The sequence below is a fragment of the Numenius arquata genome, chromosome 8, assembly GCF_964106895.1.
Source record: "Numenius arquata chromosome 8, bNumArq3.hap1.1, whole genome shotgun sequence".
NCBI classification, from domain to species: Eukaryota; Metazoa; Chordata; class Aves; order Charadriiformes; family Scolopacidae; genus Numenius; species Numenius arquata.
The window spans coordinates 11,524,582-11,545,308 of NC_133583.1; the positions used below are offsets into that span (position 1 = coordinate 11,524,582).

Below are 20,727 nucleotides of genomic sequence, written 5' to 3' on the forward strand. Positions count from 1 at the left end.
TGACTAATTGTACAACTACAGGGCCTGTTGACACAGGCTACATACATCAGTCAGGCAAAGCCAGCCAAGCTTGAATCTGAGGAAATACAGCACCATCTAGCGTCCTCCATGAGTTAGAGATTCAAAAATCAATTTACAATGAGTCCACAGAGAAATTTCACAGGTAGCTGACACTCTCACAAAAGCAGTAAGACACCAGAAGTCCAACTATACCAGCACTTCTGAAAAAGGGAATTACATAATAAAAATCTTGTTAAAAAAGAGCTGCTGAGAGTCAAACGTTTGCAGGAAGAACAGGAAATTTTTTTAAGATAATAAATTGAGAAATTACTCTGTCATCTATCAAAGAGATGCAGTTCAAAGACTAAAAACTACCAAAAGGCTACTACTATCTATAAAAAGCTACTAGAAATAAAAAGGCAAACTTCAAGAAGCTGAGTAGTATTAAAAACTCTGGCAGGCTACAAGCAATATAAAAGGCATTTGAGAAATCTTGAGAAATTATTTGAGGAAAATTAACCATAAATTCTTTTTAAAACACATCAGGAACAGGAATCTAAACAAATGGTTAGTACAGGCAACAGATTGATCAAAGAATAATAAAAGAGACAAGACTCCAGAAATACTTTTTTGAAGTAGATTTTAATCTGCATTCATCATAGAGGAGCATAGGCTGGCTCTCACTCCGGAGAGTCCATTAAAAATTGAAGGGCCAATAAAAGATGCTACCGGACATTTCAGCAACATAAACAATAAGAAATCTTTATAATCAGACAGTAAATACCCAAGAACTCAATTAGACAAAAATTGAGCTAGCAACCACCATGCATAACCTCTCACTTAAAACTTCAAAAGAAACAGAAGGTGACAAATGAGACAATTTTTGAAAGAGTTCTACAGGGATTTAGGTGAGCTGTCCTCTTTCGACTATGCTGATACTCTGCAGTATAGAATTACTGGACATATAGATGTGTTTTGCTGGCCAATATAGCTCAAGTAAAGGAACTGTAGACCTCGCATCTCTTACCATTCTCAGAGAATCTAAAAAGTGTTATTAACAGATATTAATTCTAAAATTTATCAAGGCAGAAGTTCCTGATGTACTAACACCTTGTGTATCACATCAGTCCTCCAATACAAAAATTATATAGTACAAAAGGAATGGAGCCGTTTTCATCAGAAGTGATTAAATAGAAAATATCCTTGCAACCTGGAAAAGAGAAAACTGAAGGGCAACTAGGAGTAGAAAAGATGAAGAGGTAAACATATATTCTGCTATCTCTGAATACCACCAAGCCAACATTGTCTGTCACACAGAATTAAGGAGCATCACATGAAAGTGACAGGCAGCAAGTTCAAAACCAAGCCCAAACCAGACAAAGACAAAAACAGAAGTATTTTTCCAGGGAACACATGCTCAGCCTGTGACAAACTCTAATAATACATAGCAAAGGGCTTACCAAACTCCTTAAAAGGGTGCAGACTGATCAATGCAGGTAAAATCCGTCAGATTCTGTGAAACATACTCTATCCTTCCCCAGATGTGCAGATCCCTGCAAATTGGAGGACTATCACTGTGTTCACCTGTTCTTACTCTGCTCTCTCCCCTAAACATTTATTCTGGCCTCTTGGATTGATAGGAGATAATAGATTAAAAAGGATCTCTCAGTGCAGTCATCCTTGTACACCTTCCCGAAGGGGAACCGTTGTAGCATCACTAGCTTTCTTCCAACACCAAGGGTTGCATATGCCTGGAACAGGAGTTGATGCTTGCTGAGCTAAGTCTTGCAGAGACAGCACGCTAGGAATGGATGAGATAGGAATCACAGAAAATTGTTTTCGTCTTAGCCCATACCAATTTCAAGCAAGGACAGCAAAGGGAGGGAAGTCTGCTACAAAGCCACTGCATACCTGTTCTTCATTCAAATAATGTTATAGGAGTAAGTTGTACAGATGCTTTCTTCTTTTATTTGCATACAAGGGACCTATATATGAAAACACCACTGGGCACATGTTTAAGATAAGAAATGCTTGCATGTGTTTACAAGTAGAATGATTTCTCCTTTCTAGAACGGAGTACAAAGAATATGGTAGAAAGTCTCCACATGATTAAAAATTTAAGACTATAATAGCTACTAACACTAATTCTCAGCAATAGTTTCTCTATTTCAGCCTCAGCTATCACTCCTATTGTCCTCATACTAGAGGACTTTGCATGAGAACAAAAGTACAGATGCCACCTAGAAGCCAGAGCAGATTTTGTATCAGTCCTTGCTCTCCTTATTTTGAGGAGTATGAAGTACACATTCATCTTCTGAGCATATATATTTTACTGCAAAAAAAGTTAGTATTCCTTTAAGAAGAATCTGGCTTGGAGCTTACTAAGGCAGACCTTGCATTCCTCACCACTGTCACAAGCTATGGACATAAGTTATGAAGATTTTAACTGTAGGAGAAAGTCCCAGAGCAGGCTGGTTTTGCTAACCCCTACAGAGCATGCCTAAGAACCTAGATAACTTAAGTTTATTAAGTCACAAGTCAAGCTCCGTTGGAAATGTCCCAGTGTAGACATACATCTCTCTATGACTTTCAAACATACTTATTAAAACATTTCATGGCGTGCCTTTTTTTTCATACAAGGAGAATAAATTGCAAACAGGTTGGGCCTGAGAAAGCATATATTAAAAAAAGAGCTTTGTTCAGGGTTCTAGTGCACCTTCACAGCAGATAATTAATAAGCATCTTATGCATTCAGCACCATTTAATGTATTCAAGAACTGAAACAGGCTACAGACAGTGGAAAACGAATGCATACAGCAGGAAACTCAACAGCATGTAAGGCAGCCACCTCAGTCTCTACTTATGGCCTTGCAAACCAGCAAGCTCTGTTAACAAAAACATCTGAAAACATTGTAAAGACCCCCATCTTCTTTACATACGTTAAAGTGGAAGATGCATATAAATGCTATTTCCCTGCTACAAGGATATGCATCAAGAATTTGGATACAGAAAAGCCACAAATTATAGCACCGTTCATTCATGTAGTATTGCCCCCCCCCAACATCAATCTGCAAGACTCAGGTACTAATAAGAACAGAAATTAACACAACACACACAAAAGTTACTATTTTCTCAGAAAATGAGGCTACATACTACCACTTAATTTAGCACTAGCTCTATAGAAGAACATAAGAATAATGTCTTCAACATAAAAACATGACAAGTCAAATCTGAAAGATAAACCAAATTTATTTAAAACAAAAAATTAAGACAGTGCTATTGCCAAGTTTGAAAAAATGAAGGATTCTTTTACTGATGTGACAAGACAGCCAATTTACAACAGTTACATTAATTCTGAGAAAATCAGGTTGGGTTTACACTGTTTCAACTGACTACATGTACTTTCTGCAAGACAAACTGGCTCCCCTTCCCTCCCCTTCCCAAAAGAACAGACAAAAACATCCTATAAAAAGCATGTACAGAATTTTGAGACACATGATCAAAAGACAAACCATTGTCCAAAAGCCTCAAACTTTCCAACAAGGTTAAATTCTTTGTTGCTTCAACCAACCCTCAATGGGGGAGCTACAAGCACAACGCCGTCACCTCTGACAAAGAGCATCGGAATATTCCTTTTGGTAGACTATGAAGAAGGAAAGAAAAGTTTATATTTACAAAAGCATAGTTTACAAAACGTATCTGCTAAGCATATGACCAAATTCAATCATAACAGAACACCAGAAACAACTCCAACAAATATAAGCTCAAAAATACAACCTTCTGGCATGCTGAAGAGATCACTACAACTAACACCACATCTTTTGATATCCTTTGTACTTCTGTAACGATTTGCACAAAACTTATTTTATATCTTGGTTCAAAAAGTAGTCAACAATAAACTACTTTAACAATATATCATAGTTCAGTTTTACAAAAGTCTTCTATGGGCATAAATACACTGGAGTTCTTACTTTGTAAATCTCTTCGTAGGTTTCCTCATCAATCTCTATTGTAGTTACAGTTTCTTCCACATCACCCAAAATCATATTTAAGTGCTGATCATATGCCTGTAGGAATGAAATTGGTTTATTATTTCTTCCAAAATTCAAACATATGTTCATTAAAATGAGAATTACAGCAAAACTTTCAGACATAATTAGTTTAGCCTGATTTTGACCAAAATGTGCCATTATGTCAAAACAAAGTAGTATCAGTTATAGTTATAATTTCAAACATAAATGCCAAGAAATCAGTACTCTGCTGCATAAACAAAAGGGAAGACATTTATATTCACTGAAATGCTCTCTTCCAGGAAATAGCTAGAAGCTTTCAGTGAAAACACATGCAAGAACTCAGAGACAGACACACTTCATTAGCATTAAACCAGCTGCACATTGTCTGCTGCCAGTCCAGCCTCCTGGAATCAATTGCCTGGGGCCAACTTAAATGATATGAAAGCTGTAATACACACAATGCTGGAAAACCTTAAAGTAAATACATGTTCCAAACACCTTACAAAAGCATGTTTCAAACTATGCCACTACACCAGTGCCTCGTGGATCTCTCCTCATCTTTGTGTTCCCAAAGGAGTTGAGGCTCAGTTTAACACATGGGGCAGCTGGGTCTCTTCCCCAACACAGTACAGTGCTCAGGAAGGACAACTGGCTTAATCGAAAGCAAGAATCTGTCTTGTCAAGAAACGTATCACTCTCAGAAGAAAGCACATAGACAAATGAGATTTGCAGAGAATCCAGCTGAGTACATATCCTATCATACCCTCACAGCACGTGCCTTAAGAGATACTTGTTTGATAACGATAATTTCATTCTCAATTCAGTTTTAAATAGACCTCAAGGTACTTCACAAGAGGCCTGCTTATCGCTTATTTCATAGACACAGAAACAGAAGCCAAAAGCAGTGGAATTAATTGCTTGGTATCACTCAGGAGACAAGAAAAACAAAGTACATCTCCTGACTCTCTAGTGAAGCATTTAATAGCAAACAGAGTACTGAACAAATTAGGGTTTTTTTCACCAATCACATTATACTTTTGACATGAGAAAGGGTTCAGCCCTTGTTACTAAGATGATCTTTAATCACTTCCGCTCTTTTAAACATCACAGACAATTACTTGTGGTTTAAAACTAATTTTTTTAACAATCAACAGAATATTATAGGTAAGCTTGTGTAATAGATTGTTGTACATGAAAAAAAGGCTGCCCAATGCTTAGTTCTGAAAGTTTTACTTACATGTAGTCTGCCTCTAAGCTCTCTGTCATTCCTCATTTTGACATAGATTCGCTCATCGAGACTGAGTCTGATGAGATCAAGTGGCTCCTCTACAGTATTTGTCGTTTGTTGCTAAAAAAACAAAGTTAAAACAGTTATTTATATAAAAAGACTGTGAACTTTTCACAAAATCAGAATCACAGAATGATATGGGGTTAGAAGGGACCTCTGGAGATCATCTAGTCCAACCCTCCTGCCAAAGCAGGTCCACCTAGAGCAGGTGGCACAGGAATGTGTCCAGGTGGGTTTTGAATGTCTACAGAGACAGACACTCCACCACCTCTCTGAGCAGCCTGTTACAGGGCTCTGCCACCCTCAAAGTAAAGAAGTTCCTTTGTTTAGATGGAACTTCTTATGATCAAGTTTGTACTTTGTGCCCATTACCTTTTGTCCTGTCACTGGGCACCAGTGAAAAAAGACTGGCCCCATCCTCTTGACACCCTCCCTTTAAGTATTTATAGGCATTGATCAGATCTCCCCTCAGCCTTCTCTTCTCCAGATTAAAAAGACTCAAGTCCCTCAGCCTTTCCTCATAAGAGAGATGCTCCAGGCCTTTCATCATCTTTGTAATCCTCTCCAGCAGTTGCCTGTCCTTCTTGAACTGGGGAGCCCAGAACTGGACACAGTTTTCCATTCCTCAGTGTTTATGAGACACAAAAAACAAACAGGTAAGAACAGAGATTCAAATATTCCAAATCACTCCTTCACATCCTGTTGAACCAGAGTGCAACTGATATTACCACTCTTGGGATATTCGCCAGCTTGAGCAATGCGAGTTGAAAGGCTTGAGTTTATCTTGCAGCAAATCACACTTTATGCATACTGTTGTATAACCTATATTCCTCACCAACAACCATTGTCCAACACCACAGCAGAAAGGCTAATTGGCACAACCCAGCCACTGATGGCCCAGCAGCACCCCTGTGCCATCACACGGGCAGGCTGGAAGAACAAAACACAGGCTGCCATTCTTGCCAGGGCAGGTCACTCAGCTGGGCCACCCGCTGCCCCTCCTGCCCCAGATACACACCTCTCCTGCTCAGCAACACCACACTCACGCCAGGCCTCAGAGCGGGTGAGAAACCTGCACACAAACACCAGGCCGAGGTCTCTTTTTCAGGATAAAGATTTACTTTCAGGATCACAACTAAAAGGTGTGAACGTTTCTGTGCATATCGTCCAGCGTGCTGCCCTGTTTCCTTCTCAGTGAGGCAGATCCAAGGGTATTTTCCTCAGCAGCCTTCCTCCACTTCCCTCCTCCTGCGGTTCCTGGGGAAAGCGGGCCTGAGGCGAGTCCCGCTTGCACCCCTGACCACCCCGGCGGCAGCACAAGGGCCGAGGCCCTCCATGTTCTAACTCGCATTTCCCACAGAGAGCGCTCCCCCGAGGAGGCTGCGCCTGAGCGGGGGGCTCTGCCGACGGGTACACCCAGCCCAAAGCCTGCCTCCATCTTACGCCCCAACAGCCGCGGAGGCTCCCCCAAGCCCGCGGAGGGAAGGCGGGAGGCCCGGGCCGCAGCGGGGAAGGCCTCGCCGCTGCCTCCCGCCCTGAGGGAAGCAGAGAGCCGCTCACCTGGTCCACCTCATCCGCCATCTTTCAAACCGCCTCCCGCCCTCTCCCGCGAGACTTTATGGCCCTTCCCCTTCCCCTCCGACCGGGGCGGAGCCGGCGGTAGCACGGCGCGGACCGCAGCGGGGCAGCGACATGGCCAGGAAGCGCAAAGCATCGCCCCGGCCGGCGGCTGCCAGCAAGAGGCGCTCCGAGGGGCTGGGGGCGCCGGGGGACAAGCCGGAGGAGGATGGTGAGAGCGGGAGGGAGGCCATGGCGGGGCGGGCCGGGCGCTGCGCCATTGCCGGGGCTTGGGGCCGCTCCAGGCCTTTGGCGTTTCGGCGCGGGGGGGCGTGCAGGGAGCAGCGGGTGTCAGTTCGCCCTTAGCGCGGCGCTGGACCGCGGCAGCCCCCGTGAGGGAAGGGGTTGTTCCTGAGGGAAGGAGCTAGAGGCGCGGATGGCTCTTCTCCACGGTGCCAGAGGCGGGGCCATTCACACAGAGATCGGGGGCAGAAATCGGTGTATGACATGTCCGGCGGGCCCGCACGCTGTCGGCAAGAACTGGACAAAGGCTGAAAGTCAGGCGGGGAGCGAAACAAACCCGGTGAGGGTTTGTCTGGCCTCGGCAGTGGCCGGGACGTGCTGGTCCCGTGTCCCAAGAGATGCCCTGGAATAAGGTCTCCAGAGCAGCTTCACAGAATAATAATTTCTTATGAGCGGCAAGAATGATGCTTGTTTTTCAACTGACCCCATTGGTAGGACTGTAGGAATCTTGACATACTTCTCCTGTGTTACATTACTATGAGTATTTTCCTTAAACACGCCTCATTGTTCAAGTCTTACCTATATATTCAGAAAAAATCGACATGCACATCATTGTGAGCGCTCACTTTCTGCTGTAGCTGGCTCTAATGAAGTCCACGGCGGTAATGTTTCTGATTGCCATGGAGACAGAACATCATCCTTTAACATATCTTCTGTTCTTCTGTCCCATGCAGATGATTTTGAAGAGGAAAAGCCCAGTATAAGGAAGAACAACTCAAAAGCTCCAGCTAGGAAGAAGGAAGAAAATTGTGATACTGGAGTTTCTAACTCAGCAAATAAGCCTTCAAAACAAAAAGGGGCAAAACAACTAATAAAAGAAGATAAAAAAATTACTAGAAATAAAGGGAATCGTAGCAAAGATAAAACGTGCAGGTAAGTTTACTTATCATTCAGGTTTATAGAAACTCTCTCTTCATATTATTTGTTAGGGTACTGTCAAATACTCAATCTGTTGTTACTGATGCAGAGGTCATGCTTCATCTATTTCCCTATTTTTAGTGTGTTCTTCCTCTATTTTTCTTGAATAAACAAGCAGCTACATTTCCTGATGCTAAAGCCATTTTGATAATTTTAACAGTGACTCGCTGAAGCCCACTCAGAAGGAGATAAAGTTGAAGAAAGAATCTCCTGTTAAAAAAGAGATGGATGAAGACAATACTGATGATGATGATGATGATGATGAAAGTGAAGATGAATGGGAGGACGTGGAAGGTAACAATTGCATGTTTATTAATTTTAAGCAGTAAATATTCTTACACACATTTTTTTTTGTAATTTGATTTTTGAACCAGTTCTCATAAGTATGCTCCATATGCATATCTGTATCTTTAAAAGCTCGTATCTTGCAATGTTTTTAGAATGATTCCAAAGCATAAAAAAGCCAGGCAACTACTGACCTGATGGTAGCGCCTTGAATGAAGCTATTTGTTGGGTTATGTTAAAATTATGCTACCATGCACAAAGCATTCTCTCAGCTGTTTGTGCTGTCTAATACTAAGCAGTTAAGAAGGAGTCGCTTTGAAGATTCAAAACTGCCACTTCCTAGTAGAGGAGAGCGGAGATGAAACGAACTGAGCTGCTTGATTAGGTGGCCATCAACGAACTGTGACAAGAATCATGTTGATCATAACCTTCCTGTTTTGCTGCTACAGATTTATGCCTTCTAAAGTGAACAGCTGTCAGGTTTTTCTCTTTGCTACTCTGCAAGTATCCTTCAGATCACATCTGCTTCATTCACCTTTCTCCTGTTGAGTTTTGCCTGTGACAGTCACTTGCCGTTAGACTGTGCTGAGCTGATTCCTCAACAGCAGGTGACTGGCATCCCACAGTTATTTGAAATAACTGAGCGCACACAGTATTATGGAAGATCCAGGAGCTGGTAATTACTGGGGATGTTCTGTTGGTACGTTGTTTCAATGGTTGAACACTTTAGAAGGAATAGGTAGATTCCTGTCCCGTTGTCAGACCGCCCTGGGACATCTATTCCATGTTTACATATCATTTAGTATTATGTTATTTTTTCAGAACTCCAGGAACCTGCCACAGATAAGTTAGAAGAAGCTGCTGCTCTTCCAGCAATGGTGTTGCCAAGCAATCCTGTCGAGATAGAGATTGAAACCCCAGAGCAGGTGAAGAAAAGAAAAAGGAGGTAAGAACAGGGAAGGCAGCAGAGGGCCATTAAAGGATGAAGTTAAAAATATGCTAAATCTTGACTGTCACTGACTTGCTCTGTTCTGGGTGGAAATTGCACCACTTGGTGCAGACTCTTGAGTTCGAATGATGCAAGGTCATGGGATGGAAAACAGTTTACACGCTGACCAAATTTTACCAAAAATCTTCAATGGCCAAAAATCATCAGTTGGCAGGAATGGAGGTTTTTCAGCTTCTTGAAAATCAAGCGCGTAACTTCATTGTGCATTAATATCTACATTTCCAAACCAGAGACAGTAGTAGCTCTCTTCAAGGGGAGCTGTGGGTGATGGCATTTGTTGTACTATAATATCTTAACAGCTTGGGTGGAAGCCTCTGTGCACCCCTACCTGAGCCGTGAAAAGGTGGGTCAAATGAATATCCTTGGCAGCTGGGAGCATTATAGCAAGGAAGGCATTCTTTGTGTGGCAGCTGGAGCCTTGATGATATCTTATGCTGTTATAGGGTGGGGACTGTCCCAGGGCAGCCCTTCATAACAAAGCAAGCAGAATATCTTTTGCCTCTAAGTTAAAAGACTTTATTAATGAAGAGAAAAACATTTTTCCAGCAATCTGAACGAAATGCTAGCAGTAATCTAAAAGTCAAACAATTCAGATAGTGAATTATAAGTGTAATACGGAGTCCAAAGCTGGCTGGTAGGAAACTGAAGGCGCATAAAGTTAGGTGGAATTTAGGCCATCTGAATACAGCCAAGCTCTCAGTAGTGAAGTACATAGAGTTCACAGTTTATTAGTCGTATGCAGCCCGTGTGCCTGTTCACATAGCCAGTAACTAAACTTTTGTTAAGCGTGCACAGAAGATTCTCTGGGATGGATTCTCTTTGTGAACTGATCCAATTCAGGAATCTGGAAAGGCGGGTCCACAGAAAACTCGCAACATCCATTTTTTTGTAATCTTATGCAGAGAAAAAAGGAAAGCCGAGTTTGAGATGTATCTTCGGAGAATGATGAAACGTTTCAGCAAGGACATTCGTGAGAACACGCATAAGGTATTGGTCACAGAGTAACCTGGCAGATTAAAAATTGAGTGTAAAGATGTCTGAACTGATTCATAATGAAGAAAACTAATTTTGATCAAATAATTTGGGGCTGTGGCTAGAAGGGAAAAGGTAAAAAGGCTGTAGACCCGACAAATGCTCATTAGACTTCTGCTAAACTGTAAGTTAGAAGCATCAGTGACTGCATTAGTAAAATTTTAAATCAAAGCAGATGTGAGTAGGGTGTATATTTTTCCATGAGTGTGTATCTGCTCGTTCTGTTGGGGTCACACTGTCAGTCCTGTAGAGCAGGAGACACTGACAGGGACTTCAATGCTTTACTGTCTTCTGATGGTGATCTGAAGACAGCCCTGTGTCCACCCTGTGTATGCTTGGGAGGCTTCATTTTTGCCTGTCTCTGTTAAAAGGAGCAGTAAAGCCTTCCTCATCTGTACCACGGACAATAGTTCCAGCAAAGAAAACCTCTTGTGAACTCACTGTAGAAACTTTTTTCTCTCAGGTTCACCTCTTGTGTTTATTAGCAAATGGTTTCTATAGGAACAGGATCTGCAGCCAGCCAGATCTTCATGCCATTGGTCTATCCATCATCCCCATCCACTTCACAAAAGTGCCTGCAGGCCAAGTGGACCTTCCCTACCTTTCCAACTTGGTGAAATGGTAAAATTCTGTCTCCTAATCGTGCTATCACAGAGAATGTAGAGCCAGGGTTTGGGGAGAGGGGTAAATGTAATTACCAATTTTCAGTGTTTTTTGATTTTACATACGAGAGTGAGAGTCTGTCCTTCTTACAGAAGGAAAGGATGAACTATGTAGTTTAAGAATACAGTCATAAATACTAGACCATAAGCAGCGAGTGGCTGCGTGGTCCTGGCTGCTCGCTGGGGTTAAACCATGACACTGGTATTTCAGGTTTGTTGGAACCTTCACTGTCAATGAAGAGCTTTCCACTGAAAAAGGAGAGCCCCTTCAGTCGACCTTGGAGAGGCGCTTTGCTGTCTATGCTGCACGAGATGATGAAGAGTTGGTTCATGTAAGTGAAGTGCAGGGTTGGTTGCTGAGTTTGTGTCCTGGATCAGTGCTGTAGTGCCATCGGATCATACACAAAGTGGTGTTTGAGGGAAGGATTTGGAGAAAACAAATTAGTGACTTAGGTTATTCCGTGGCTTCTTCTGTCGTATATTTACCTGGAGTCCTTCTGTGATTAAATTATTCAATTTGAACTGTGCTTAACTGGAGCCTCTAGTTCTGGTTGGTGGCACTGTGCACTCCATGTTCTTCTGTGGAGGGCTTTGTATATAGTGTATAGAGCTACTTGTTCTTAAGTATGCTTCGGCTTCTTTATATTGCTTTAGCAGGGTAGATCAAAGAAAACCAGCTTAATAGGTTTCTTCTGAAATGCTAACTTGAATGAGGAAATTCTTGGGCTTACTTGCTGTCAGAGAAACTCTTCCAAGATCTTGGAGTTAGAAGGTTGGTAGTTTGTTATTGCAAGTCACCATTGAATGCAAAAGGAATTGAGCTTTGATTTAGAGCAGCCCAAGGCCAAGGCTTCAAAAGGCCTTCAACTCTACAGTCATTTTATGGTGGAATTGGATTAAGGGAAGAAGTGGAGTCAATTGCTTCAAGTCTCACGGAGATTTTGGTAAAACAACCAAAGGAGGGAAAAACACAGGAGATCAAATTGACAGGGGACGTTTGAAAGAGCAGAAACGAGGTGCTGCTTTGTGGGTACATGACTTGCAACTGCCCTGTTGCTGATAAACTGGGGTGCTGCAGCTTCTCTGCTGCAAAGCATGAAGCAGTGGCTGTGGTGGCTTTGCAGCCTGCTGTGGAAATGCACAGGTGTCACTTCCTGCGACAGGAGGAAAAAACAAAGCAAGACTTGCGTAGGCAGCTTCAGTTGTTAGCCACTCAGTTGTGACTGTAATGACATTCTCGGAATGGCTGGTGTTTCTGCCGGGGTCAGCTGATGGTCTGTGGTTGGCTTTGGCCACCTTTGCGAGGCAGGATTTAGAGTCATTAAGTTTTCCTCAAGAATGAGAGACTGATAGGGTGGATGGGATCTGGGTGAATTACTGTGTCTGCTGTAGCAGGATGGTTCATTTAACCTCTTTAGGAATTGGTTCCTCATCTGTGAGTTAACAGCAGTACCCCCGTCACAGTAGGAACATAAATATATATAAATATAAATAAGAGCCAGATAAGACTGCGCGGTGCTTTTATAGTAACTGGGCTCCCTACACCTCTGCACTGGATAAAAGGTAGGAATGAAAATGATTTGTGACAGAACCCAGATTGTAAATGAGTCTTTCAAGAGGTTTTTTATATACCTTCAACAAAGGTTAAACATGCTTTAATTTTTCTTTTCCAGATATTTTTAATTATTTTGCGAGCATTGCAGCTGCTGTGTCGCCTTGTGCTGTCTTTTCAGCCTATTCCTCTCAAGGAGACAAAAGCAAAGGTAGGTTTTGTTTGGTGTGTGAAATAAGGAATAGGTCACTGGTTTAGAGAGTAGGATTGAAAAAACTTTTTGGCTGCTGCAGCTTGGAGCGAATAACTCACTGCATGAACCAGGGTGATGACAATGTTCTGTCTATAGTGCAGAAGATGCAAACCCTTAATTTTGGGTTTTCTCCTGTAAAAACACTCATTTTGTGTGTTTCAGCAAAGACGACTTAAGCTTCAGTGGTTTTATGTTTCTTTAAAACTTAGAGTACACCTCTCCTCAGCTACTGGCCTGAAGTTTAGAAGTCCCTAAGACCTACAGATTGACGATGTCTGCCAGTCTTTGGTCTGCATGCACCTTGTGCTGATTTCAGTCTTTTTTTTTAACATATTCTTAGCCGTGGTAATAAAAGTGACCTACACTCACTCTTTGCAGGTAAAAAGCTCCTCCAAGAAACAGTCTCTCAGTACCTCTGAGGGGCAGGAGAGCTCTGCCACAACACCCAAAGCTGTGGCAAAAAAATGCCCCTGCAGAAAAACCAAACGGGATGAAGAATCCTCAGAGAGTGAAAAAGACAACAAGGAGCCAAAGAAACGCAAAACTGCTCAGACCAAAAGGACATGCAAGTCAAAGTTGACTACAGGTAGCCAGGAACAGAAGGAATCTGGTAATGAAGAGAGTGCTTTAGCGGAAAAAGATGTGCCAGTCAGGCCCAAGAATGATCGCCGGAGACGAGTGGCCTCCAAAGTGTGTTACAAAGAAGAGAGTGGAAGTGATGAGGGCAGTGGTTCGGACTTTGAGGTTTCGGAGGAGGAGAGTGATCTCTCTGATGAGGATTTTGAAACTGTCTCTAAAAGACAGAGGAGCTCACTGGGCTCTCAGAAGTCAAAGGTGACGGCTATAAAAAGCCCTAAAACCGAGACTTCAGAATCAAGGCTGTCCAAAAATTCATATGGAGCTGAGCCTAGGCCAGCAAAAAGTACAGCTCCAGCCTTGCCTCATGCACAGAGAAAGAGAAACAAAATAATTTCTAGTGATGAGGATGATGGACAGCAGGAGGTAGGGAAAGTGATGGGCACAGACCAGTGGCTGGAGGTTTTCCTTGAACGTGAGGACAAGTGGGTGTGTGTAGACTGTGTTCATGGCAACGTTGGCCAGCCCCAGCTGTGCTTCACATATGCCACAAAGCCGCTTTCCTACACTGTGGGATTTGACAATGATGGGAGTGTCAGGGACGTGACGCAAAGATATGACCCAGTGTGGATGACCACAACAAGGAAGAGTCGTGTGGACCCTGAGTGGTGGGAAGACACGCTGCAGCCATATAAAAGTCCCTATGTGGAAAGAGACAAGAAGGAGGAAAATGAGGTAAATGGCAGTAGGTTATTCAGGACATTTAGTGCCAGGAGTCCAGTCCTTGGATTCTCATTCAGGCAAAAATCATTAGGAGTCTTTCCATGAGGAAGGCATTTTTTATTTGAGCTTGAAAGGTTCAGATTGAGCATGTTTTAAAGTGAATATACAATGATAGATTAAAATAATATCAAATGGAGGCTGTTCAGAGAAATCTGGGTAGCAAAAGTACTGGACAGCCCATTCTGGAAGCTTACTAATGTGGTTTCTGTACAGTTTAGCATTACTCTTCTCAGAGAGTCTTTAAAATATGTAGATTTGGGTACACATTTAAGTACCTATTTGCAACAAGAATGCTTTGGTCTGATGGCTTATCTGACTAAGTTTCTGATGTTTTTTTTCCTTTGATCCATACTATAATCATTCTTACTTTCTTACAAAGGGTAGCGCAAGAGAGTTGAGAAATCACTCTTCTTTGTATAATTCGTACAGTTTCAAGTTAAGCTTCAAGATCAACCTCTACCAACAGCAATTGGAGAGTACAAAAACCACCCTCTTTATGCACTGAAGAGGCACCTCTTGAAATACCAGGCGATCTATCCTGAGACAGCTGCTGTCCTAGGGTACTGCAGGGGAGAGGCTGTCTACTCCAGGTGAGTGGTGCGTGTGTTGTCAGGTGCGACTGCGGTCTTTGTTATGAATTTAAGAGCTAATTTGGGTGAAGACCATGACGGTATTAGCAGTAGTCTGAGGCCAGGTGCAGAGACAGGCTGAAGCATTTAGCTGCTCAGACAGCATTTGCGTGTCGCTTGGATACAGGTTTTTTACAGTGCCTAACGTGAATAACAGTTTGGAAGCCTTTTATGGAGAGACTTCAGAACTCTTATGGTGCTTCCTTCTGGCCTTTTTAGAGACTGCGTACACACGCTGCACTCCAAGGACACTTGGCTAAAGAAAGCTCGAGTGGTGAGGATTGGAGAAGTGCCTTACAAGGTAAGAGGGTTTGACGTCCTCCTGTGCAACACATCTGCCCTCTAAAGTTCAAGCTCAGTCCTGGTTTGGTTTTTGCTTTCTCTCTGTCAGATTTCTCACTTGCGTGGTTTGTGGTAGCTGCATTGTGAATCTGTCCACCTCCTGTGCCTGTGGTTCCTGTGTACTACCCAAAGCCCAGCCAGCTTTTCTTCCCGCTCCAAGGGTATCTGTCTTGCAGAACTGCACGCTTTTCATCTTCTTTAAAGGTGTCCGAGCATTTTATATGAACTGCAGGATCTGGCTTCCTGTTGCATAGAGGTGCTGTGGGTTATTGTTTATAAGCGATGGATACTGAAGCTAGGAAATAGACATTTCTTCTCTCCCAGAGCCTTCTCCTTTAATGTCCTAGGGAAGCCTGGAATCACTGGCAGCTTGTTGCTGTGGTGTGACAGGCTTGGTTATTGTATTTACACAGATGGTGAAAGGATTTTCCAACCAGGCGAGGAAGGCGCGCCTTGCAGAGCCTGCAAACCGGGACAAAGAGGACCTGGCGCTGTTTGGTCGCTGGCAGACAGAGGAGTATCAGCCACCTATAGCAGTGGATGGAAAGGTAGGGAGGAAGGCAGAGGGCTGGTTTTAAAGGGAGTGTTTGCTGTGGGCCTTATTTTTCCAGAAGTTGCGTGTTTCAGTGGTGAGATCAGTCAATAACATCTGGATTCAGGATTAAGACTTCTAAGTGACTGTACCCAGGAGGAAATGGTCAAAACTTCACTGAGGCCTTTCCTGAGTACAAGTCATGAGTGTAGACTGCTAGCTTTATAATTTCGTTAGTCTAATTTGCCTACCCTGTGTTTGTTTTGCTGATTCTCTGCATTACAGCCCTAGTAACAAGGCCTGGGCAGAGAACATAGCTAGGAGATAACCATGCAGCTAAAATCTAGGCTTGTGCCTTCTCGTGTGAATATTTATCAAATACTTGAGTGGAATGTAGCAAGTCAGAAGGAAGGGAGAGTCTCTGAGTTGCAGCAGGGATTTTCACCTCTCTCCAGAGAGCAGGAGTGTCACCATTTCTCTTTAACTTTCCAATAACAGGTTCCTCGGAATGAATATGGAAATGTCTATCTCTTCCTGCCCTCCATGTTACCAGTTGGTTGTGTGCAGCTGAGACTCCCAAATCTGAACAGATTGGCGCGCAAGTTGGACATTGACTGTGCTCAAGCCATCACTGGATTTGATTTTCATGGTGGTTACTCACACCCAGTGTATGTAAAGCTGCTTTGTTGCAGCTGATAGATGTTGATGTCCTGCAGAAGCTGTATGCCCTGTGTTACGGAGTACTTGCCCTCCTCTTCTGTGCTATCGGTGGCAGTGGAGTCAGTGGTCCTGGCGTGCAGAAGTGACTTTATATGCTTTAAGAGTCTGCACTTGTGCAGGGAGGAACAGGCAGTGGGTGACACATTTGGATCCTGTGTGACAGATGGTTCTGCCACTTCTCAGTAGTTTGCTCTTGCTTTGGCTGGGTCAGCATTTGCTGCTTTTCTTTTTCCTTCTAGTAGCTGACAGAGGATTGTGTTCTCCTTCCTAGTACTGATGGCTACGTTGTCTGTGAGGAGTACAAAGAGGTCCTCATTGCTGCCTGGGAGAATGAACAAGCAGAAATAGAAAAGAAGGAAAAGGAGGTGGGAATTGTTTTTGCAGCTTCCTTATTCTTACATTTATTAAGTAAATTTCACTGAAACTGTGGGCAGTCAAACAAGGGGGGCCTGTGTAAGCGCCAGACACCGCACTCTGTGACCCCGAGGGGCTAATTGTATCCTCCGAACGCCCCCTTTGGGGCTTGCTGTCCCAACTGCAGTGGGGTGCAATACAGGGGTGTAGCAAGATCTGAAGTAGTGCAGACTCTGGACTAGTTTTCCATGGCTGCTGGGAAACAAAAAAGAGGAATACGTACAGGAGGTTAAAGTGTTGGAGGTGGCTCTGGTGTAATTTACACAGTCAGGGTGCACATTAGAAAGTGACAGTAATTCATGTATTTAGCAGATAATTGGACACCAATGTATTGGACACCAATACATTTTACTCTTAAGAACCCTGGCCTAGAATCTTTTAATGTGATGTTTTCAGTTGGCTTGGCTTTTTTTAGGAGCACTTTAAAGTATTCAAACTTCTGTTTTCTGTGGGCATAAATACATTGAAACTTACAACAACAAATTTTCTCTTTTCAATAACAATCACACACAGAAGCGTGAGAAAAGAGCTCTGGGGAATTGGAAGCTGCTGACAAAAGGACTTCTCATCAGAGAGAGACTGAAGCAACGCTACTCCATCAAGGTATTCGGCATTTCTAGTGGTCATTTCTTCTCCAGGATGATAATTCTCTACCAAGATGCCCCATCCCTGGAGGTGTTCAAGGCCAGGCTGGATGGGGCTTTGAGCAACCTGCTCTAGTGGGAGGTGTCTCTGCCCATGGCAGGGGGGTTGGAACTGGATGATCTTTAAGGTCGTTTCCAACTCTAACCATTCTATGATTCTATGATTCTAAGATACTTTTTTCCAGCATTCCCAATGTGTTGTGTTTCCAGCTGCAGGGTGTAGAACTTCCAGAGTGCAGTTGCTCAAAAATCTTTTTCTTTCCTGTTGTTAGTGTGTTACCAGCAACTAGGAAAAAAACCACCAGAAATTCAATGCGGTCATGTCCATGAAAGATTCATTATTGTTTAACAAGAGATTAGTGTTTCCCAAAGCATCATTTTTTTGGTATTATTTTCTGTTCTGACATAGCCCCTTCCTGGATTTATTCCTCCAAGCCAAGTAAGTAGCTGACAGGATGAGAAGGGGCTGCTTTTAGTTATGAAGTCAGATGTTTTAGTTCTTAGTCTTTTCCCCATTGAGAAAGGTGAAAAGCATGATCTTTTTAAAGCAGGTTTATTTTTACTCTTCCACAGCCAAAAATCTTTTTGCTTGTGTTGAAAGAATGCTTGACATCCAGGAATAGAAACACATTGCTTTGGGTGAGACGCCCAAACCAGAACAGCCAACTTTTGTGATGTCATTAAGTGTCACTGTAAGGGAAGACAAGCCCTTTTAGAAAGGGTGATTTCTAGACAACTTTTGAATTTCCGTGCCTGTTTTTTCCAGACTGAGCCATCAGCACCTGAGACACAGAAAGGAGCGGGATTCTCTTCCGATGAAGAAGGGGGTCCGAGTTCAGAGACTGCAGTAGGGAACGCGGACATTTCTTGGCCCCAAAATCGCCAGTTAGAGAAAAAAAAAGAAGAGAAGACAACCAGAAAGAGCAAGCGGGAAAAGAAAGGCGAAGCAGCACAGTTGTTCCCTTTTGAGAAGCTGTGATCAGAACAAGCGTTTCTTTGCTGTTTCCAGATGCAAGAACAATAGTCACAACAAAAGTAGCCTTTGCCAGTTAAGGACTTAGTCTTCGTGTGCACTTGTGTTTCTGAGCTGTCAGGGACCAGCCTCATTCAGGATCAAGAGATTCTTTTGCTGTCACAGGTCATTATGTTCATCCTTTTATCCTTGGACTTAGGAGAAGCAGATGTGCAGTTTCACCTTCTGAGAAGATCACTGTGTGCTGTTGGGGCTTTTTGCTCTTTTTTGTATCACTCGGCACTAATAATTCTGGTTTTTGAAGCATTCCTTTCACCAGCACTCTCTTTTGCCATTTTTTTCCTTTCCATTTTTTCCTGCTTGCTCAGAACCAAAGCAGCTGCCCTTTGTCAGTCTGTGGTGAGCTGGCCAAAGGACCACTGACACCTTTGATTCATACCTTAACCGAGTCAGTGGTGAGGCAGAGTTCTGGTCTTACTGTCCCACCATCACAGAAGGGGAAATACCTCCTCTCAAGGGTAAAGCAGCACGTAATCAAGCTTTGGATGAATCTGAAAATTTACTTTCTAAAGAATCTCTGCCTTTTGTGAAAGCTCAATTTTGGCTTTTTATCCTGCCGTCTTCCGTTACTTTCAGAAATCTTGTGCATTAGAAGGGAGAAGCCCCGTCGTCATTTCAAACTTAAGGTTAAATATGTTTTCTTCAGTAATTGGAATATATACATACTTATTTCCATTTTATCAAGATGATTTGGGTATGTTCTGGAGCAAAACCTGTGAAACTGGCTGCCTGTTGTCATCGGAAATGAAATTCACTGCAGCCACAGAGCTCTTGTAAATGTTACCCAGCACCTGAGCATTAAAAAGCTGTTGAGAGGAATGTGAAATCTACAGAAGCTTTCCCTGCAGTTTTGTAGTAGAAATGCTGATCTGTCATTCGCAGTATTTTTATAACTAAATCACACTGACACTGTCTCTCCAAAAATAGAGAGGAGTCATTGCTGGACGTTGTCACAGAGGAAAGATTGAAATGCAAGAAAATGGCTCACATTTAATTATGTTCAGAAAGAACTCTATTTTTGTACTGTATTTGTAGAACAAAATAAAGTATTGAAGAAGAGTGTGTTGTCCATTCCACCTCCCCTCCGGCCAGCGCTTTCTTCTCTAAGCAGCTGTTTCCCTGGAAGGACTCCCAGGCAAGGATAAGACTGCACCATTGTGTTTCCAGAAGCCACAAATGGGGTCCCAGGATATCCCAGCACTGGCTGCTTGGGAATTGTTTTAATGTTAATGGTCTACATGCTGAGTTTTTTAGGTTTTGCTACTGAATTCTAAAATAAATATATAAAAAAAGCACCCCAGGTTGGAGGGTGGGGAGCAGATGTAACCTGTAGGCAGGATGCACCCCGAGATGTAGTTTGAATGCGAGGGCCCACATCCGGCTCCTGCTGGTTTCAGGAATTTTTTGTCTGCTTAAAATGGGAGCTGGTGCTGGCTGTACCAAAGCGACTCCGCACTTCCTAATTTGGGACACTGGGCACAGATACACCAAATTACGAGTCTAGTGACTATTTATAGTCAGCAGGGAAAGGGACAGTGACATCTTCAGAGGGAGGGATCCTACTCAGCTCCGCAGGGAGCCAGCTCTCCTAACCTAAGAGTAAAGAAAGAGTAAATGTGCTTTAGGGGAGACCAAAGCAGAAAGGGAAGATGATCAACAGATGAGGTAGATGTTCTGTCAGGTCTTAGTAAGGAAGCAAGAGAAATACGGCTTCAGTTCTTACAGAAACATCGTTTGTGTATGTGCAAGGAACACGAGCCTTGGCTCCACCAGCACGGCCCTCCTGGGAAAGAGGAAGATCTTTCCATCACTGGAGTCTGTTGTTATTTTACATCATTCCTGTGCACACACTAGTACGTGAGACAAAAGCGTTTTAAGTTGTTGAATGCACAGGTAACCCCCCCTGCTCTCTTTAAAAATACAAGATGCTTTACCCAGTCAGGTTGAGAGTGTTCGGTTGACGGTTGGACTACGTGATCCGAAAGGTCCCTTCCAACCTGGGCAATTCCATGTTTTTCAAATAGTCACGGAGGCAAGGAAGTTCCTATTACTGCAGTAGTCAGTAATGGGGAGTAAAGCCACGGTGGGCTGGAATCAGCCTGTCATCACACAGAAGCACGAAGCCCAGAGGGCAGCTGTGCTCTTACTAGGAACTCGCTTCCCAAAATGGGGAGATATTTGC

The 20,727-nt window shown here is 43.1% G+C and overlaps 2 protein-coding genes across 3 annotated transcripts; one reads left to right on the forward strand and one right to left on the reverse strand.

The window, feature by feature from the left end:
- Nucleotides 1-632: 632 nt before the first annotated feature.
- Nucleotides 633-6,905, reverse strand: LSM3 (LSM3 homolog, U6 small nuclear RNA and mRNA degradation associated). The gene is made up of 4 exons (XM_074152361.1): nucleotides 6,862-6,905; nucleotides 5,251-5,361; nucleotides 3,972-4,067; nucleotides 633-3,643 (listed from the first exon to the last, which is right to left on the reverse strand). The coding sequence occupies exons 1-4, from the start codon at nucleotides 6,880-6,882 to the stop codon at nucleotides 3,563-3,565; spliced, it is 309 nt and encodes a 102-aa protein (XP_074008462.1). The 5' UTR covers nucleotides 6,883-6,905; the 3' UTR covers nucleotides 633-3,562.
- Nucleotides 6,906-6,951: 46 nt separating this feature from the next.
- On the forward strand, nucleotides 6,952-19,620 carry XPC (XPC complex subunit, DNA damage recognition and repair factor). 2 transcript variants are annotated; one of them, XM_074151492.1, is made up of 16 exons: nucleotides 6,952-7,090; nucleotides 7,836-8,034; nucleotides 8,240-8,373; nucleotides 9,187-9,310; nucleotides 10,276-10,360; nucleotides 10,869-11,026; nucleotides 11,279-11,399; nucleotides 12,741-12,830; nucleotides 13,251-14,183; nucleotides 14,661-14,821; nucleotides 15,080-15,161; nucleotides 15,616-15,750; nucleotides 16,233-16,402; nucleotides 16,726-16,819; nucleotides 17,382-17,471; nucleotides 18,279-19,620. In XM_074151492.1, exons 1-16 carry the CDS (start codon nucleotides 6,994-6,996, stop codon nucleotides 18,489-18,491), a joined length of 2,886 nt encoding a protein of 961 aa, XP_074007593.1. In that variant the 5' UTR covers nucleotides 6,952-6,993; the 3' UTR covers nucleotides 18,492-19,620. The 2 variants fall into 2 exon arrangements, with proteins under 2 accessions (XP_074007593.1, XP_074007592.1); XM_074151491.1 differs by having other exon boundaries at nucleotides 6,994-7,096.
- The last annotated feature ends 1,107 nt before the right edge of the window (nucleotides 19,621-20,727 follow it).